Source organism: Felis catus, chromosome A2 (genome assembly GCF_018350175.1).
Source record: "Felis catus isolate Fca126 chromosome A2, F.catus_Fca126_mat1.0, whole genome shotgun sequence".
Classification (NCBI taxonomy): Eukaryota; Metazoa; Chordata; class Mammalia; order Carnivora; family Felidae; genus Felis; species Felis catus.
In genome coordinates this window covers 157916898-157934935 of record NC_058369.1, presented here as the reverse complement: position 1 = coordinate 157934935, position 18038 = coordinate 157916898, and the positions used below count along the sequence as shown (strand labels likewise).

Below are 18038 nucleotides of genomic sequence, written 5' to 3'. Positions count from 1 at the left end.
ACCAAAATAATCTAATTTTAAAATGAGCAAAAGACATGAACAGACATTTCTCCATAGAAGACCCACAGATGGCCAATGGACACATGAAAAGATGCCCGACATAGCTCATCATTAGGGAACTGCAAATCAAAACTACAATGAGATATCACCTCACACACGTCAGAATGGCTAAAATCAACAACACGATAGGTAACAGGTGTTGGAAAGAACAGGCGAGAAAGGAACCTTCTTGCACTGCTGGTGGCAAACTGGTGAAGCCACTGTGGAAAACAGTGTGGAGGGTCCCCCCCGAAATTAAAAAAGCTATGATCCAGCAATTGCACTACTGGATACTTACCCCCCCCCAAAAAAATACAAAGACACTGATTCAAAAGGATACATGCACCCCTATGATTATTGCAGTATGATTTACAAGAGCAAAATTAAGGAAGCAGCCCAACCGTCCATTAACAGATGAATGGAAAAAGAAAAGGTGGCACGTGTGCGCGCGCACACACACACGTATACACATACGAGGCGCAATGCTCCTCAGCCATAAAAAAGAATGAAATCTTGCCATTTGGCACACCATGGATGGAGCTAGAGAGTATATGCTAAGTGAAATAAGTCACAGAAAGATAAATACACACGATTTCGCTCATAAGTGGAATTTAAGAAAAAAATGAGCAAAGGAAAAAAGAGAGAGAGAGACCAAGAAACACGTTCTTAACTATAGAGAACTGGTAGTTACCACAGGGGAGGGGGTGGGGGACGGGGCAATAGGTGATGAGGATTAAGAAATGCACTCGTCACGATGAGCACCGGGTGATGTACAGAAGTGTTGAATCATTCTATCATACACCTGAAACTAATATAGTTTACTATACTGGAACTAAAATAAAAACGTTGATAAATTTTTTGAAAAAGACTTGTAACGGAAACAAAGAGAAAAGATTAGGAGGCAGGTGTTAAGTAGACAATGAGGCCAAAGGAGGCCTCAGTGAGGGACAGCATTCAAGCTCAGATCTGAGCGGGAACCAACAGTTTCTGAGCACAGGGAGCACATACGTAAGACCCCGAGACAGGAGCAGCTTGGTCGTGCTCGAGGTGCTTGAAGGCCAAGGGTAGTCACCCAGGATTCAGTCAGAGTGGTACGCTGGAGCCGGATCATGCAGGACTCTAGCAGGAAGGCTGTGTTTTCCTCTGGGTGCAGCGGAAAGTCCTTACCATGTATAAACAGAAGGGTGACATGTGGCTCAGTTTACATTTTCAGCCTGCGGGGTAAGTCTGTGGGGAATGGATTATAGCACAACAGGAGTGGAGACAAGGAGATAAGTCTAGGAGGCTGTCGCTGAGGGACCAGCAGGAGAGGAAGGGCTTGGACCAGAGCGGTGGCGGCAGAGGGAGGTTAAAGCGTGGGAGATGCACCAGGGAGGTCGAACTGGTTTTTGACAATTTATCTGTCAGCTGGGAGGGAGAGAGCGAAATCAAGGGTAATTCCGGCCGGGTGGGTGGTGCAAAGAAGAGGACTGGAAGTGTCACACGTTCTGGGTGGGAATCAGGAGTTCAGGCTGAGACTCAGGTTCGGTTTGAGAAGTCTGAGAGGCACCAGCGCCCGCCCCGGCTCTCGCGCCCCAATCAACAGAGGCCAACAAATCGGGCCCCGCAGGATCTCGAAAGAGCGCAGATCCGAAATTCGGTCACTAGACTTAAGACGTATGTGACCAGGTCTAGTTCGTCTCTAATTCTAAATATGGCTTCTCCCATCTCTGTTGCCCTCTTCCCCTGTCCCTGGGCCTGCGTCGGCAGCCTGCCGAAACTCGGGGGGGGGGGGGGGGGGGGCCGTGGCGCGCACTCCCGCGCACCAAGGTAACAGCACACGCAGCAACCTGTTGGCGTTGGCGAGATAGAGACGATCGATCGGCAGCCTTTTGCAAACCGAAGACTGGGTCTGGCAGCCTATCTGGTTCTCTTGCTGCCTTGTCTTTCCAAGGAACTGAACGACAGGTTTTGCGGGCCGAATTGTTTCTCAGGCGATCAAGCTCACCTCCCATCGTTTGGATTCTCTACCTCACAATAGGCGAGCCCAGGATTTCCCCCCGCTCCCCGGCTCCATGCAAAGGAAACCTCTCCTAGCTTCTAGCCCACGCTAGCCCACACAAGTTCCAGGAGGCATTTAAAGACAGGGGCAGGTCATCTGTGACCCCACGGACTTCGAACGGTCACCCGAAGATGAGCGGACCTAAAAACCTGGAGCCCCCAAAGAGCAGAGGAGCCTGCTGACCATGACGGGACCTTACCTTCCACACTACTCACCAGACCTGGAGGGCACCTGGGTCATGGGGGACAAGGATGGCTTCACAGCCCAGGAGGACAGGGGTCCATGTCCCGAAAGAACCAGCGGAACCGTGAGGACCACGCTGTGGCCAGAAGACCACGCTCTCTTCCCACACACTACTGTCCCCTGGCAGAGCACTTTTTCCTGGGGGGTCGCCAACCCAGACCTGGACACCAGAGAAATCCGTCAGGCCACCGGCAGAGGTCTAGCCCCAGGATACCACAAGAGGAAAAAAAATGTGTTCAGGGAATCCTACTCTCTCAAAAGCTGCCCTGCTGGCCTGTCAAGTTTATGACCTCAGAATCCCTGACTCCTCCTTGAGGAAACACTTTAGCTGAACACTTGCCAGCCTGGCTGCCTGTCTGTCTCTGTGCAAGGAACAACTTTGTGGCTCCTCACAGGTTCGGTTGGGACTGTAATAAAAAAAAGAGAGAGAAAAGAAAAGAAAAGGAAAAAAAGGACAAAATCAAGTCAATCACTAATTGGAAGAAATTTAAAAAAAAAAAAAAGTCTGCCAGAGAAAAAATCAGAAGGTTTATTTCAAATTTGCTTTTTTAGTTTTGAGAAATGTAAGGCTTTAAATGTTTTTTGTTTTTTGTTTTTAATTTTTTTTTTCAACCTTTATTTATTTTGGGGACAGAGAGAGACAGAGCATGAACGGGGGAGGGGCAGAGAGAGAGGGAGACACAGAATCGGAAACAGGCTCCAGGCTCTGAGCCATCAGCCCAGAGCCCGATGCGGGGCTCGAACTCCCAGACCGCGAGATCGTGACCTGGCTGAAGTCGGACGCTTAACCGACTGCGCCACCCAGGCGCCCCTAAATGTTTTTTCCAATAGGTGGAGACTAGTTAAATTACAGCGTCACTCAATAAATTCTGAAGGCTGGAACAATACAGATTGAAATATTGTTTCAATATTGAAATATTGAATTTCAATATCAATATTGAAATACAATTGAAAAATTGTTTTTCCTTTTCTAATCCTTCTGTATTTATCAATATTTTCCTAATAAATGTGCATTCCTATTATAACAGAGACATTGTTTTACCTTTTTTAAAAAAAAACATTTTTAAATTTATTTTAAGTAGGCTCCCTGCCCAGCTTGGGGCTTGAACTCATGACCCTGAGATCAAGAGTCAAATGCTCTACCAACCGAGCCAGTCAGGCGCCCCTATTTTACTTTTTAAAACAAGTTAGACATTCCTCTGCGTTCCTATCCACAGCCCTGAAGAAATAAATATAACTTAAATCTAAATGTTTTAAAATTATCGTCAACAAAAGGTTAGTAGTGCTACTTATACACGAAATGTTATTTCTGTGAATTAAACGTGAGTCCAGAAGAACTGAATTTGTGGTCAGAACACTGGGATCAAGGCACCTGAGTGGCTCAGTCCATTCAGCATCTGACTCTCCATTTCAGCTCAGGTCACAATCACCAAGCGTGTGAGATCAAGCCCTGTGTCAGGCTCTGCACTGACACCATGGAGCCTGCTTGGGATTCTGTCTCCCCCTCTCTCTGCCCCTTCCCTGCTCATGTTTTCTCTAAATAAACAAACATTTTTAAAAAAATTTATGGAGCATAAATTATTAATGCAGCACCTGGGTGGCTCAGTCAGTTAAGCGTCCAACTTCAACTCAGGTCATGATCTCATGGTTCGTGAGTTCAAGCCCCGTTGTGCTGACAGCTCAGAGCCTGGAGCCTGCTTCGGATTCTGTGCCTCCCTCTCTCTCTCTGCCCATCCCCTGCTCCTGCTCTCTCTCTCTCAAAAAGAAACAAACATGAAAAAAAATTTAAAAAATAAAAATAAATGAAAATGTTTATTTATTTTTAAAACAACAAACTGGGATCAACAAAAAACATTTTTGAGGGGTGCCTGGGTGGCTCCATCGGTTCAGTGTCCAACTTTGGCTCAGGTCATGATCTTGCAGCAGTCCGTGGGTTCAAGCCCCACATTGGGCTCTGTGCTGACAGCTCGGAGCCTGGAGCCAGTTTCCAGTTTCAGATTCTGTGTCTCCCTCGCTCTCTGCCCCTCCCCGACTCACACTCTCTCTCAAAACTAAACATTAAAGATTTTAGAAAATTTTTTGAGATAATTGTATATTCACATGCAATTGTTAGAAATGATACGGAGAGATCCCACGGAGTCATTACCCATTCCCCCCTTGTGGTGGTAAACACTGTATGTACGTATGAAATAAGGTCACACCAGGAGACATATGTTAGCACTAGCCATAGAGCTTACTCAGCTGTCCCCAATTTGATATACATTCACGTGTGTGTGTGTGTGTGTGTGTATGTGTGTACATCTAGTTCTACAAAATTTTATCTCACGTGTAGAATCACGGGACTGTCACTGGCCTAGCTTCAGAAAATTCCCATCACTGCGGCTCCCTGAAGAGCCACGGCCACCTCCCATCCTCCTGCCCTAACTCCTGACAGTGGTGATTAACTTTCGGTCAAGGAACAATGACCACCCCCCAACGTATAAATCGCTGTGCCAAGCACTGAAGGGCCGTGATGGAAATATAAATAAGCAGTATAGCCTAGTGACTTGGAGGATGGGTGGGAACCAGACTAACTGGGTTCAAATCCTGGGTGTGTCACTTACCAGCCGTGTGACCTTGACAAAGAACTCAAGCTCTATGCCACGGTTTCTTCAATACGACGTGGCTAATAAGAGTACCTCCCTGGGTTATTACGAGGATTCAATGAGTTGGTATTTGTAAAGCAAGAAGAAAGTGCCGGGCACGAACAGATGCAGGTTATCACTCAGGAACTCACATTCCCGCAGAGAACATACAAGGCTCTCAGGTCAGCCTGTGTTGAGCGCGGTCAAGTCAAGGCTAACCCAGCACAGTGGGAGGACGCCGCTCATTCGGGCTGTGGAAAGTTGAGATGGCTTCACAGAACAGAGACTATCTGGGCTGGGCTTTGAAGTATGAGTAAGACTCTGACAGAAATAAAAGGGAAGGATGGCGTTTCATGCCTATAAAATGACACCATCTGTGGCCCTGAGGCGTGAGGTGGCAAGAGCCATTCTGAAAAAGGATGAGCTTAGAACAAGAGCCTGTGAGGAGACTGGGGGGCCAGGGGAAGGTTGGGGCCAGGTTCTGAGGCATCTTGGATGCCATGCAACAGTTACTGCTAGAACCTCGCCATCCTGGAGTAGACTGGCATGGCACAGAAGTTTCTCCAAAGTTCTGGAATACTGGGAAGAGAGGCTCAGAGGAGAAAGTACTAACTAAATCACAAAACACACGCAACGTGGTTTATTATTACTACAGGCTGATTAAAAACAAGCAGCAGCAACCCCCACTCTTTCTCTTATGACTTTTTTTTTAACCTTATTTAAATCCAAGTTAGTTAACATAGAGTGCAAAAAGGATCTCAGGAGTAGAATTTAGTGATTCATCACTTACATATGATACCCAGAGCTCATCCCAACAAGTGCCCTCCTTCATGCCCATCCCCCACCCAACACGCCTCCAACAACCCTCAGTTTATTCTCTGTATTTAAGACTCTCCTGGGGCACCTGGGTGGCTCAGTCGGTTGAGTGACCGACTTCGGCTCAGGTCATGATCTCACGGTTTGTGAGTTCGGGCCCCATGTCGGACTCTGTGCTGACAGCTCAGAGCCTGGAACCTGCTTCGGATTCTGTGTCTCCCTCTCTCTCTCTGCCCCTCCCCACTCATGCTCTTTCTCTGTCTCAGAAATTAAATAAACATTAAAAAAAAAATTAAAAAAAAAGTCTCTTATGGTTTGCCTCCCTCTCTGTTTTCATCTTATCTTAGCAACCCCACGTCTTAAACATGGTCCCTGTTCTTGGTAGAAGCATAAAATCTTGAGTGTTTGGGGCCCGGGGGTTAGAGGTTATGAGGCTAACTCATGCCGGCACCTGTTTTCTCCCTGCCAGGGCTGTCTCCCTTCAGCCAGGTGTTCTCAATGCCCCTCACCGGCGACCTCAAACCGTCCTTTCCTGGGATTTCCAAAGGAGGCCACTGGGCACCACCCATCATCAGCTTGGTCGTCACGGGCCCACAGCGTTCATCTGATCATCCGGCCCTTTGCCCTCTTCAGGCTCAGGGCACCCTGGTCCTTGAACCTGTGACTGCTTCCAGCTGCGCTCGGCCCCCCGCCCCCACCCTCTGCCTTGGACAGGTGCCTCGCCTCCCGGTTGTTTCCGGGCCCTCACCGCCCCGTGTGCTGTGACTGGGCCCTCTCCCTGCCCAGGGCCCGTTCAGATTTCTGTCTTTCACAACTTTACTCTTGCCTCTCTGGTCCCAGGCCTGCCACGCCTGGGCGTGGCAGGTAAGACAGGAGCAAACGACCCTGTTTCTGCTTTGACATTTCTCTCAACCAGCCACCTTCTGGTTATCGTTCTCACTGTGGAAAGAGAAGAAGGGCAAAGGAGTCTTATTCTCCTCCAAGGGAAGACAGAGATGCTGGACTAAATGGCTCTTGATGAGAGGGTGAGTGGTGGTTTAGAATTTGACTCCAAAAACTAAGAACCACTCCCTCCAAGTAAAAATAAAAAACCCGCCCACTAAGCCAGGTGAGCATATGAAGTTGTGTGACGATCACAAAGATGAAATCTAACCAAACAAGACTTAGAAATAAATATTCCCAAGCGCTCCTCAAACAACACGTTCTCGCCCTCCCTGTGAAGAGTGGTCTTCCTGCCCTTGGGGCTGGAAGGGGGGCTTGAACAGTACTACAGGTAAGTGGACTGTATCAGGGGGAACTTTTAACAGCATGTATCAGCAATGCTACCCCTTCCCAAGGAAACTCACGAAGATGTTCTTCTAAGCCTTAGGAGGCCAAATTCACTTGTAGCCATTAGAGCAAATTTTCATGTAAATCAACAAACGCTACGATATTTGTAAAAAAAAAAAAAAAAAAAAAAAAAAGCCACGCAACAGCAAGCCAAGAATATCAACAAAGGAAGAAACCTTAAATTTTTCTAATGCAATACTCCAAGCCCAACAGGTTCAGCGATTTATGTGCTTAGAAAAATGCCAACATCTCCAATTCCCTTCAACACAAACACTTTGGTACAATTAGACCCTGAATCTTAAGGGTGGCGTTCAATCTGTGGGTGATTTGAGTCTTTGCTTTCCCAACCCTCGCCCAGGCAGAGGGCGACCATGCAGTGAGAGCAAACACAACATATGTGATAGAGAAGAATGACTTATTCTTAGTTTAACGTAGTAGGATAACCCATTAACAAATTAAGTGTTCCTGGCTCCTAGCTGCCACAGACACTTCAGTGAAGGTGAAAAGGTCCTTTTCCTCCATATAAGCCCCCACCACCTGCTTCCTCTACTCTCCCCTCCCAGGATGATTTTAATTGACTTTGTTTTTGAAAGGTCTAGCAGTGTCTCAAACTCTAACATGAATAAAAATCACCTGAGGGGCTTGTTACAATGGCTATTTCTGGGTCCCTCTCTAGACCCACCAATTTAAATTTCTGGGGATGTGGCCTGAGAGCCACATTTTAAACAAATTCCCTAAGACATTCGGATCTAGGGGCGCCTGGGTGGCTCAGTCGGTTAAGCACCAGCTTTGGCTCATGATCACAGTCCGTGGGTTCGAGCCCCGAGTTGGGTTCTGTGCTGACAGTTCAGAGCCTGGCACCTGCTTGGGATACTGTGTCTCCCTCTCTCTCTGCCCCTCCCCAGTGCACGCTCTGTCTCTGTCAATCAAAACTGAATAAACGTTAAAAAAAAAATTCTGATCTAGGGAAAGGTTAGGAACACTCAGAACAGTGGGTCAAAGAGTAAAACTGGAGTACTTTGGCACAGGAAAGCAGGTAAGCTGAGGCTGAAAGAAAAGGGCCAGGATTTGGAAGCCTCCTGTCCTAGTAGGGAGACTGGTCTTTACCTCCTGGGCAGGCAGGGACCACTGCAGGGGTTTAAGTAGGGCTGGGACAAGGTAAGGTTTGCAATGAACCAACCTTTTAACCTTCAGCTCACAGCTCCTCTGTCCCCCTCACCTTCCCTGCTCCCTCCATCCTAGGCCAGGAAAGCTCCCTGCTCCTCTGTGCTCCTAAACCTGTGTGTACATCTAACTCACCACTGACCACACTGGATTGACACAGTCCACTTACCTGGAGTGCAGTTCAAGCCCCCTCTCCACCAGCAAGCTTCTGCAGGCAAGGAACGGACTTGTGCACAGCCGCTGGCATACAGCAGGTGTCCCATAAATGTGTAATCAAGCAGACTATTGGGCTCCATTTAGAACCGTATCACCGTTCTGATTTTTCCTGTAAACTCACTGCTCTGCACGCCTTGGTCACGAGGCCTCCAGTGCTCCCTTTCTGGCTGAGAAACTGGGCCCTATTTCTAAGCCCCTTATTTACCCGAGAACATTAGTCTGTAACAGGAGTCAGACTGAAACATCAGACTCCTGAAGTTTTCATCATACAGTCATGAGATTAAGCCGTTTGATTGTTTCTGTTGCAAAAAGAACGAAAGCTTTGGCCCCTCTTCCAAGGCGAAGTGTGCAAGCCAAGCCCCTCAACGGAACGGGCGCGCAGGGAAACGGATGGATAGGTGATTGCAGCAGGAAAGCACGTGGTGTCCAGAGTCTTTTAAACCCTTAACGCAAAACACCTGGAGCTTGGTCTGGACCCCCCCCCCCCCCAACTCCCCACCCTCACCCGCACACACACCACCCCCGCCTACGCCCAGCTCCAAGCACCTGTTTCAATCTGTCCAGCACTTCCCACGGGTGGGCAGACGCAGACATAAGGAGGCAGCAAGGAGAATTTTAAATTCTGAATTTTCCTTAAAGGCAAGAAACATGCTATGAACTAGGAGTTACAAACATCACCCGTGTGAGCGCTCCCTCGTGAGGCTCAACGAGGTTCTCAAAGATCACAGTAGGCTATCCAAGGGGGGGGGGGGCGAGCGACCACAAAAGCTGGGCCAGCCGGGCCTCCCCGCCGCCCCCCCCTCCCCCCCGAGGCCTCCGGCGCGTGTGTGGTGGTGCCCCGGCCACGCCGCGGGTTCGGTGCGGCTTACCCGGCAGCGCGGGCTCCTTCTTGCTCGTCGTCTCTTCTTGCTCTGTGCTCTCAGGCGAGTGGAGGGGTGGGGGCTCCGGGGCAGCCTCGGTGAGCCGCGGGGACGCGGACAGCCCGGCGTGGGGCGCTCCCTGGATGAGCGCTCCAGGGTGGGTGGCCTTCCCCCAGTTTGCACGGAGGGCCCGGGGCCGAGTCACCGCCGAGCTCCCGGGACCGTAGGCCAGCCGTCGGGGGCAGGCGGCCCCGCGGCGCGGAGGCGCGGGCCGAGGGGAGGGGCGGCGGGCCGCACACCTGGGCCGCCCTCGGGCCGGCGGGGGCGGGCGCGCCCTGCAGCTGCCCCACGCGCCCGGGTGGGCCTCGCCCTGGCGGCGGGGTGAGGGGCGCGGGCTCGGGCGCCCCGGGGCCCGTGCGGACCCCGCGCACCTGCCCGCCCGCGAGGCTTCATTAGGCGGCGCGGGGGCAGCGCGGCGAGTCGCGGCGGCGCGAGTTCGGGCCATGGAACCGGCGCAGGAGCCCTGCCCGGAACGGCGGGGTGAGCGTGGGGCGCGCTTGGGCAGTGGGGGCTGGCGCCGGGCCGCGGGGCTGGGGGTGGGAGGGAGGCCCGCCGCCGCGCGCCCTCCCTCCTGCAGGTTCCCATCTCTCTGCACGCGGGGCCCCGAGCCCCGGGCCCCTTCGTGTCCAGGTTCCGACACCCGTCCCCTCTCCTACCGGGGCTACATCACGCTGATAGGTCTCGTTTATTGAGCACCTACCGCGTACCAGATTTGCTAGGCTCCAAGCTCGCCTAAAATGCGGGAAGCCCGACCCAGCGTGTCCCTCCTTCCCCAGGCCACCATCCAGCCTGTCCCTTCCCCGCCACGCTGGCCGGCGCACACTCCTCACCAGCCCCGGGCCCCGTTCTGCTAGACGGGTCTGATGCACCCTAGGAAACAACCTGACAAAGCACCTTCGCCCCCCGAAGGTCCACCTTTCTTTACACGTCGTTAGAAATTCGCATTCCTTTAGATGGTCTGTCTTACGTAATTTTCATTAAAATAACAGCAGTTCTTAGTCGCTAGTCAGCATCTACTTAAAATTTTTCCAATTTAGGGGGAATGATAAAGCATCTGGGGATTGTGAGGAAGGTGAATTGGAGAGGTTCTGGGGACCCCAGGCAGGACTCTGCATGACGACTAAGCGCTCTTTGCTGGACGATTCGGGCAAATCACTCAATTTTGTAATCTGTATGTCCTCATCTGTTAGAATGAGCTATCAACCGTGCCTTCCTCACAGGGATTAGGTGCACACTGTGCTAGTCTTTGAAAAGTGCTTAGCACAGAGCCTGGGACATGGTAAGTGCCTGGTGAATGAGACCCAGCCTCAAGACAGACGAGCTCGGAGGATGAGCAGAAGGGGGCTTTCGGTGCACACCCGGTGTGGCTGGATCACACTTCCTTACCTGTGCAGGGAGGGGTGGCCCGCGCCCAAGGCCACAGTGAGGTTCTGCTTTGCAGGGATGGGCAGGAGGGTGCACACAGGGTTGGGGAGAGTTGGCAGGGGCAGAGTGACATCTGTGGATGGTGAGGATGGCTGTCTCCCTGAGTTCCCTTGCTGTCCTTGCCTGGGCTTCTGGAGAGCCCCCAATTTCAGCAGCATTCCTGCAGCAGGAATGAGATCCAGTCTTAGAAGCAGTCTCTCCCTCCTCCTCCAAGTTCACCCCCAGCTTCAACATTTGTCCCTTAGCAATGCCTGAACAGATGCCTGTCCCTCAACTCACATTCCAGGTGTCTGGGGGGGGTGGGGGGTGGGGGAGAAAAGGCAATTCCCAGAAAGTAAGTGCCCCCCAAATCTGGATAGCCCTCCTACCATCTGTGTGTGTGAGCTCAGGCCCCCTTCTAGGTGCATCTATTTGCTCACATTTTACAAAGCAGCGGGCTATCTAGTTTGATCTCTACAACAGCCAAGCCTAGAATTTTTACCCTCTCTGACAAGTGCACAAGTGAAAGGTTGAGGCCAAACGGGACACAGGCCGCAGACCAGGAAGCCGCACATCCTTAGTCCAGGCTTTTCCTTCTCCCGGTGCTAAGGTCAGTGGGTGATGGTCCCCACAGGCCAGGAAGGTGGAGACAAGCCCCTGGCTGCTGGGCCAAAAAAGGAACTGCGGCAGAGTTCAGCCCCCTGCGCTCAGGATGCCCCAAGTGAGGAACTGCCCCCCTCCTGCATCGTCCCTGGGGAGAAGCCACCATCAGACCCCCCTGGAGAACCAACTGGGACAGATACCAGGAGAGGGGGCCAGCCATCTGGTTCGGGGACTCTCCACAAAGACACGCCTCTGGCCCCACCGGGACCCCAGCCTCCTGGGGAAGGCTGTTCCTTCCCAGTGAAAGAGGCAAAGCCAGGGAAGAGGTCCTACTCTCCAGCCTCCAGTAAGCAGAAAATACCCAGTGCCGCGGGTCTGGCCTCCACACCATCTCCTGGTGTCACCCACTCAGCCCGTGCCGCACACAACCCAGTGCCTTGTGGGTCAGGTCGGGGGCCCTGCCATCTGGCTAACCTTCTCAGCACATTGGCTCAGAACAGCCAAAACACAGATCAGAAGAGGTCCCTGGAAGTGACCTGCCAAGTTCGGAAAAAGACCCGGACCCTATACCGCTCAGGTAAGTCCCCAAAGTTGAGAGGAAATGTAAGACAGCAGGGGTCCTCTCTGGGAAAGGAGGGCTCAACACAGAACATTGTAGCTCCAGGAGATTGCAGTGTGGTTAGTTTGTACATCCCCTTGTCCTGATTCCTCTCTCCACCTGTGGCAGAGCCACGACCTCTGACCCTCAAAGGGAACATTGGGTTGCCTCATCAGAAAGTGAAATTGGGGGGCGCCTGGGTGTCTCAGTCATTAAGCATCTGGCTTAGGCTCAGGTCATGATCTCATAGTTGGTAAGGTCAAGCCACACATCAGGTGAGCTTGAGCCCCGCTTCAGGTAAAACATGAGCCCTGGGTGAGCCCTACTTCTCTTTCTCTCCCATTCACTGAGTTGGGCCCTCTCCCTTTCTCAAAAAGGAAAAAAAAAAAAAGTGAAATTGGGAACAGATTAGTGAAAGTAAATACACAGTTCCCTGCCACAAATCCCAGGAGAGACAGAAGGCCCCAGCCCAATGGGGAACTTTGTTGCAAGCCTCTGGGAAGACCCTTGAGTTGGGGACAATGGTCCCATTTGGAAGGCATCTTTCTCCTGTTGTTTGTCCTCCTGCAAGTTTCTTCTCTTCCAGACCAGCTGGAGGAGCTAGAAAGGATCTTCCAAGAAGACCACTACCCAGACAGTGATAAGCGCCGGGAGATTGCCCAGACTGTGGGGGTTACCCCCCAACGCATCATGGTAAAGGGGGCTGGCCAACTGGCATCAGGGTGGTGGAGAAACCACCAACTGGTACCCTTGAAGGAGTAGGGCAGATGCTCGACCTCACCCCATAGGGGCCAAGGTTAGGTCTCCGATCTGGCTGTGTTCTCGCCTGTTTCCACATTGCCACAGCCTCAGCTTAGAAGAGGAAGATACCTCGGCTATCTAGATGAATCTTTTCATAAAACCAACCTTGCAGAGAAAGGCCTCTGAAGCAGGGTGGTAAAGCGACCTCCTAAAGTCCCGTAGCTCATTGTGCGACAGAACCTGAGTCTGAGTCTCTGCTGTGCTCCTCGAACACTTCTAGGGTCTCTCCCCTGTAGGTGTGGTTCCAGAATCGCAGGGCAAAGTGGCGGAAAGTGGAGAAGCTGAATGGCAAGGAGGACAAGGACAGCCCTGCAGACCCCGCCCCTACCGGGGCCAGCGGTCAGTGCAGGTACAGATCTCTCCTCTTCCCGGATCACCCAGGAGGTAGAGGTAGGAAGGGGGTAGAAGCTGGGCACCTGGGGTCAAGGAGATCGCATTGGAAAGCTGGCCGTGAGGCCTGGAGCTGTTGGCCGATATTTAGAGAGACCTTGGATGGAGGAGGGTCAGGAAGTTGCCAGGGTCTTGTACGAAGGCAGTTTTTGGGAATCTGGTGTCCTGTGCCCTGCACTGAGCCCTGGTCTAAATGCAGAGACACTAGAGCTCCAGTCTTCGTTCTGTCTGCCTCCAGCTCTGCAACTGAGCTGCCAGCCGCTGTGCCCATGGACCCAGAGCCTGGTACCTTCCCTCAGGAATCCCCTCTGGATTCTCTTGCAGGTAAGCTGAATACTCGCTGAGGGTAATGTGAGGGAAATGGCAGCTGGAAAGACGGCAAAGACCAAGTCCTTTCTGGCTAGACGTGAGAGTGGGCCAAAGCTGTCCAGTGTTTTGGTCCAGTGGGGCCCACTCAAGGAGAACTAGGCATGGCACACCCCAAATCTGCCTCCTCCTTCTCCTACCCTTGTAACTTGTCTGACCTTGATTCCTAGAGCCTCCCATGCTGCTGGCCTCTGAGCACACTCTGGCCCCAACCCAACAGAGTGAGAGTACTCAGAGGGTAGCAGTGACCCCACCGCTCTTCAGCCCTCCGCCAGTTCGAAGAGTCAACCTTCCTTTTCCCCTTGGCCCTGTCCCCACCCCCCAAATGATGCCTCTGCTGCTGGATACCCCAGGCAGTGACAGCGGCCACAAAGATGGCTCCTGGGGGACAAGGTATGGAACCTACTGGGGGTGGTCCTCCGAGTTATTGTGGGAGGGGTATAGAAGGAGAAAAGACAGAGCTTGGTTGGGGAAGGGTGAGCTGAGAGAAGCGAGGAATCATGCTTGTGATGAGGATTAAACGGAAAGTGGATTTAGAGTGGGAAAGATCTAGAATATCATGGCAACAGGGTAGGCATGAGGGCGAGAAGCCAAGAACAGGAAGAGAAAGGAGGAAGTGAGTCTGGGGTCATGGAGATGGGAAGGGACTCACCTACTGTGTGGTCACAACGAGGAGGCTCCCGTGAGCCTCACCAGACACTCCTTTGTCCCCCACAGTGTCACCCCACCATCCACCTGCTCATACTTGGAGGAGCTGGAGCCCCAGGATTACCAACAGAGTGCCCAGCCGGGACCGTTCCTGTTCTCCCAGGCTCCACAGAGCCAGCTCTACCAACAGCCTCAGCCCCAGTTCTCCTATCTGCACCCCTTCCCCTTCCCCATGCCCCACCCCCTGCAGCCTCTGCTGCCGGATGACCCCCTCTTCACCTCGCCCTATGGCCCCAGTGCGGGGACATCACAGGGCTACTTCCCAGGGCCGCCGCCTCCGTCAGGGCAGACGGTGCTTCAGCCACCTGCTGGGAATGCAGGTGAGTCATGACCAAGGACAGTGACAAGGGGCAGACCACCTCACTTAACCGAAGGGCTGGCCGAGGCAGCAAGTGGACCACTTTCCTTGCCCCTGGTCGTCTCTATGAAGTGCTTGTTAAGTTTCCTGAAAGGCTGCAGGGCAGAGCGAGAGCCTTGGAGCTGGGAGTTCTGAAGTCAGGCTCGGCCATTCCCAGCGTTGCCGACTCTCGGTTTGCCTGGCTCTCAAATGGGAATAATATCCCCATCCCGGGGAGGGATTGGCGGAGGATTAGCGACCGCGTGAGGGACATCCTTGACAGCTGATCTGAGCATTCAGACGGGCCACTCGGACCTCTGAAATCTGGACGCAACCATCGTCGTAAGACTAAATTCCAGTAGAAGGGGAAGAAAGAGTCTGTTCCCAGTCTCCCTGCTGCCTGCGTGAGGGGGCGCTCAGCCTGGCCCACGACCCACTCTGTGTCGATGTTCCCAGACCTCGGGACTTAGAGGCAGGAGCGTGCCCGGCCCGAGGGCAGGAAGCTCCTGGTGCTAGGACTTCACCCACACTGGCACTGGGTTCCTAAGCTGGGTTTCTGTGGGAGGGGGAGGAGGAGGAGGAGGAGGGGGGTGGGGTGTCTGTCACAGAGAATGTCCAGCCGTGGGGGAGATGCTTAATCCTCTCACCTTTCCTGCACTCTTTGACCCCGCAGGTACAGCCCCCTGGAATGACCCTTGCTTTCCAGAACTGCCTTTCCCTGGTCCCTTCTGTCCGCAGGCCCTGGGGCAGCCCCCCGGAGGGGACGGCTACTTCCCTGATCTGCTCCCAGCCCCCTATGCTCCGGCCCTGAGCAGGCAGCCTTCCCCAGGTGTCACCCGGCTGCCCGAAGGGGCCAGGCCCGAAACGGGACCCTTCCTCGGCAGGGCCCCCGAGGAGCAGCCTGCCCCCTGTGTGGAGGGGCCCCCCGCAGCCGAGGAGCTCCGAGCGGAAGAGAAGGACAGCTGTGGCCCCTAAGTGCGGGGCCAAGCAGTGTGGAGGAGCGGGAGAGGCTTGGTGCCCCCTCCAGGAGACAGCGATGTCAGGACAGACTGCAGAGTCTCCTGACCCGGGGGAAATCGGACGTTTCCCCTCTGTGGGCTCACCTTGCTGCACCTGATTGGAGAAGGATGAGGGCCGGCCCGCCCTCTTGTCCACACCTCTGTGTGACCACCCTGAGAAAGGGATGGTCCCTATGATTTCTGAATGCTGTGTACGTTTATGTTGTTTCCTTTCCTTGCCAGACAAACGCATGTCTGTTGTAAGTGGTAGACTAGTGCATCTTGGGCCTCTCTGCGCGGCTCTGTCTCCCCACTAAGAGCTGCATTTCTTTCACCACCATCCACTCAGCTGGCCGGTTGTGGGATGCAGTCCCAAGTGCTCCAAGTGAGGTCCCCATTGGGCATGACCCCATGGAACCTGGCATCTTTCCTGGGCTCATCTCCTGCTGGAGGGGAAATCAGGCATCTTGGGCCTGTTTTTCACTCCTGACATTAACTCTTATTCCCAAACTCAGGACTGAACCTGAGCAAATTTGAGCACCAGCGTCTCTCTGGAATTTGGGCATTGTAGGGATAGGATTACAAGAGACACCCAAGGATATTTCAGGTCAAGTCTCCGTGTTGTGAACCAGAACTTATCTTTCCACAGCTCTTCTTTTGGGAGAGGGAGTAGAAATGAGAGGTGGGAGCACCAAGAAAAAGATATTCATATATATATATATATATATATACACACATATACATACATATATATATATATATATATTTAGCACCCCATATCTGCTGGCCCTACTGTGCCCAAGTAGGTAAGATTTGAGGGCCATTGATTCAAACTACATCAGTGCATTTGGGGAGTGTGTGTGTGGGGGTGCTATTTGGGACTTGCAAATGCTCTGATTATTGGAAAATACTTTGTTTTTCAAAAACTTACACGTATTTGCATCATAATAGTTATAGAGTCTTCACTGAAAAGTCAAAATATTTGGAAATGGAGAAACTTCTTGGTTACCCAAAAACGTGTGTGCACATCTCTGTTCGGGTTCCTAGACCAACGGTGTTGAGTAGCTCTGTTCTTCTAGCCGTCCTCTCTTCCTGCCACTCAAGGACTGCGACAACCAGGCATCAACAGCCTTAACTTAGAGATTAGAATATGTATACTGAGATATGAAAGGACTTGTGTTATGAGACATAGCTGGGTCTTTAAAAATTTTTTTTTATAAAATTAAAAAATTTGTTTTGGAGAGAAAGCAAGCAGGGGAGGGGCAGAGGGAGAGTGGAATGAGAGAGAGGGGGACAGAGGATCGGAAGCAGGCTCTGAGCTGTCAGCACAGAGCTTGGCACGGGGCTCAAACTTGTGTGAGGTCATGATCGTGAGATCATGACCTGAGCCGAAGTCAGACACTTAACTGAATGAGCCACCCAGGCGCCCCTGTGTAAATTTATTTTTGATAGTTCCACTTAATGTCTGACCCATCCTCATTTGGGAGGATGCTGGTCTTCTTACAATTAGCTGTAGCTTTTGTTTTGGTTTTGATTGGATTGCAGGAGCAAAATCTGTGTGCCGGTGAGCCACGGCCAGGCCACTCGTCTCCTTAGATGGCAGGGCAAACCACATCCCAGCACCCCTCCCCCCTCTCCTCCCCCCACCACACCCTCATCTTCTTGCCATCACCCTGTCAGCACTAGGACCTCAGGGCTTTGCAGTGGGCCAGAGCAGAATCCTTCCAGGAAGACTCTGGAAAAAGACCTAGCCCTCCAATTTAAGCCTGCACTATCACAAATTTTCCACCAGATGGCAATCGACCACCAGTTTCATTACGTCTGAAACTATTCTGGTTGTTTATAGTCAGAAAGCCCAGGCTAATTCTTCCTTCAAAACATCCTAGAGCCATGAATACCAGGTTCAAAGATACTAAAGTCACTTGGGTTGCAGCTGGGTTTCTCAGATAAAATATAAGATGCCCAGTTAAATTTGAACTGCAAATAAACGATTTTTTAGTTTAAGTATGCTTCCTGCACTATTTGGATGTTTGGTATTTTTATTTGCTAAATCTGGCAACCCTGGCTGGAGCCCTTTGCTAAGGACATCTGTGTCCGTGAGAGCTTCACAATTCAAAGACCGTCCAGGAAGATGCCTCCAGCTGTCTGCTCAGCTTTCTGGCAGTTCAGGCTCCAGAGCCGTCGTGGGTTCACTATAGGAAACTGGTTCACTCAGCATCCCCTCCTGCCCATGAGTATAATCTTCCCTACAGGCTCCACACTTGTCTAAAAACACTCTGACATCTCTTGGAGTCCTATTATGTTTTTTCCTATTAGCCAAGTTTCTTATACATTTCTGAGATAGTCCACTATAATTTATTTTTGTGTATTTTAATATTATTTGCATAAAAGGAACACATAAAAACAGGCTGCAAAAGACAATTTTGCTTTGGGTGATTCCA

General features: G+C 51.8%; 1 protein-coding gene across 5 annotated transcripts; it reads left to right on the top strand.

The window, feature by feature from the left end:
- Positions 1-9806: 9806 nt before the first annotated feature.
- Positions 9807-16613, top strand: NOBOX (NOBOX oogenesis homeobox). 5 transcript variants are annotated; one of them, XM_045052927.1, is made up of 9 exons: positions 9816-9872; positions 10613-10671; positions 11407-11976; positions 12584-12690; positions 13035-13147; positions 13427-13512; positions 13725-13947; positions 14272-14582; positions 15273-15711. In XM_045052927.1, exons 3-9 carry the CDS (start codon positions 11418-11420, stop codon positions 15572-15574), a joined length of 1701 nt encoding a protein of 566 aa, XP_044908862.1. In that variant the 5' UTR covers positions 9816-9872; positions 10613-10671; positions 11407-11417; the 3' UTR covers positions 15575-15711. The 5 variants fall into 5 exon arrangements, with proteins under 5 accessions (XP_044908864.1, XP_044908860.1, XP_044908861.1 ...); XM_045052929.1 differs by lacking the exon at positions 10613-10671 and having other exon boundaries at positions 9807-9872; positions 15484-16613; XM_045052925.1 differs by lacking the exon at positions 10613-10671 and having other exon boundaries at positions 9807-9872.
- The last annotated feature ends 1425 nt before the right edge of the window (positions 16614-18038 follow it).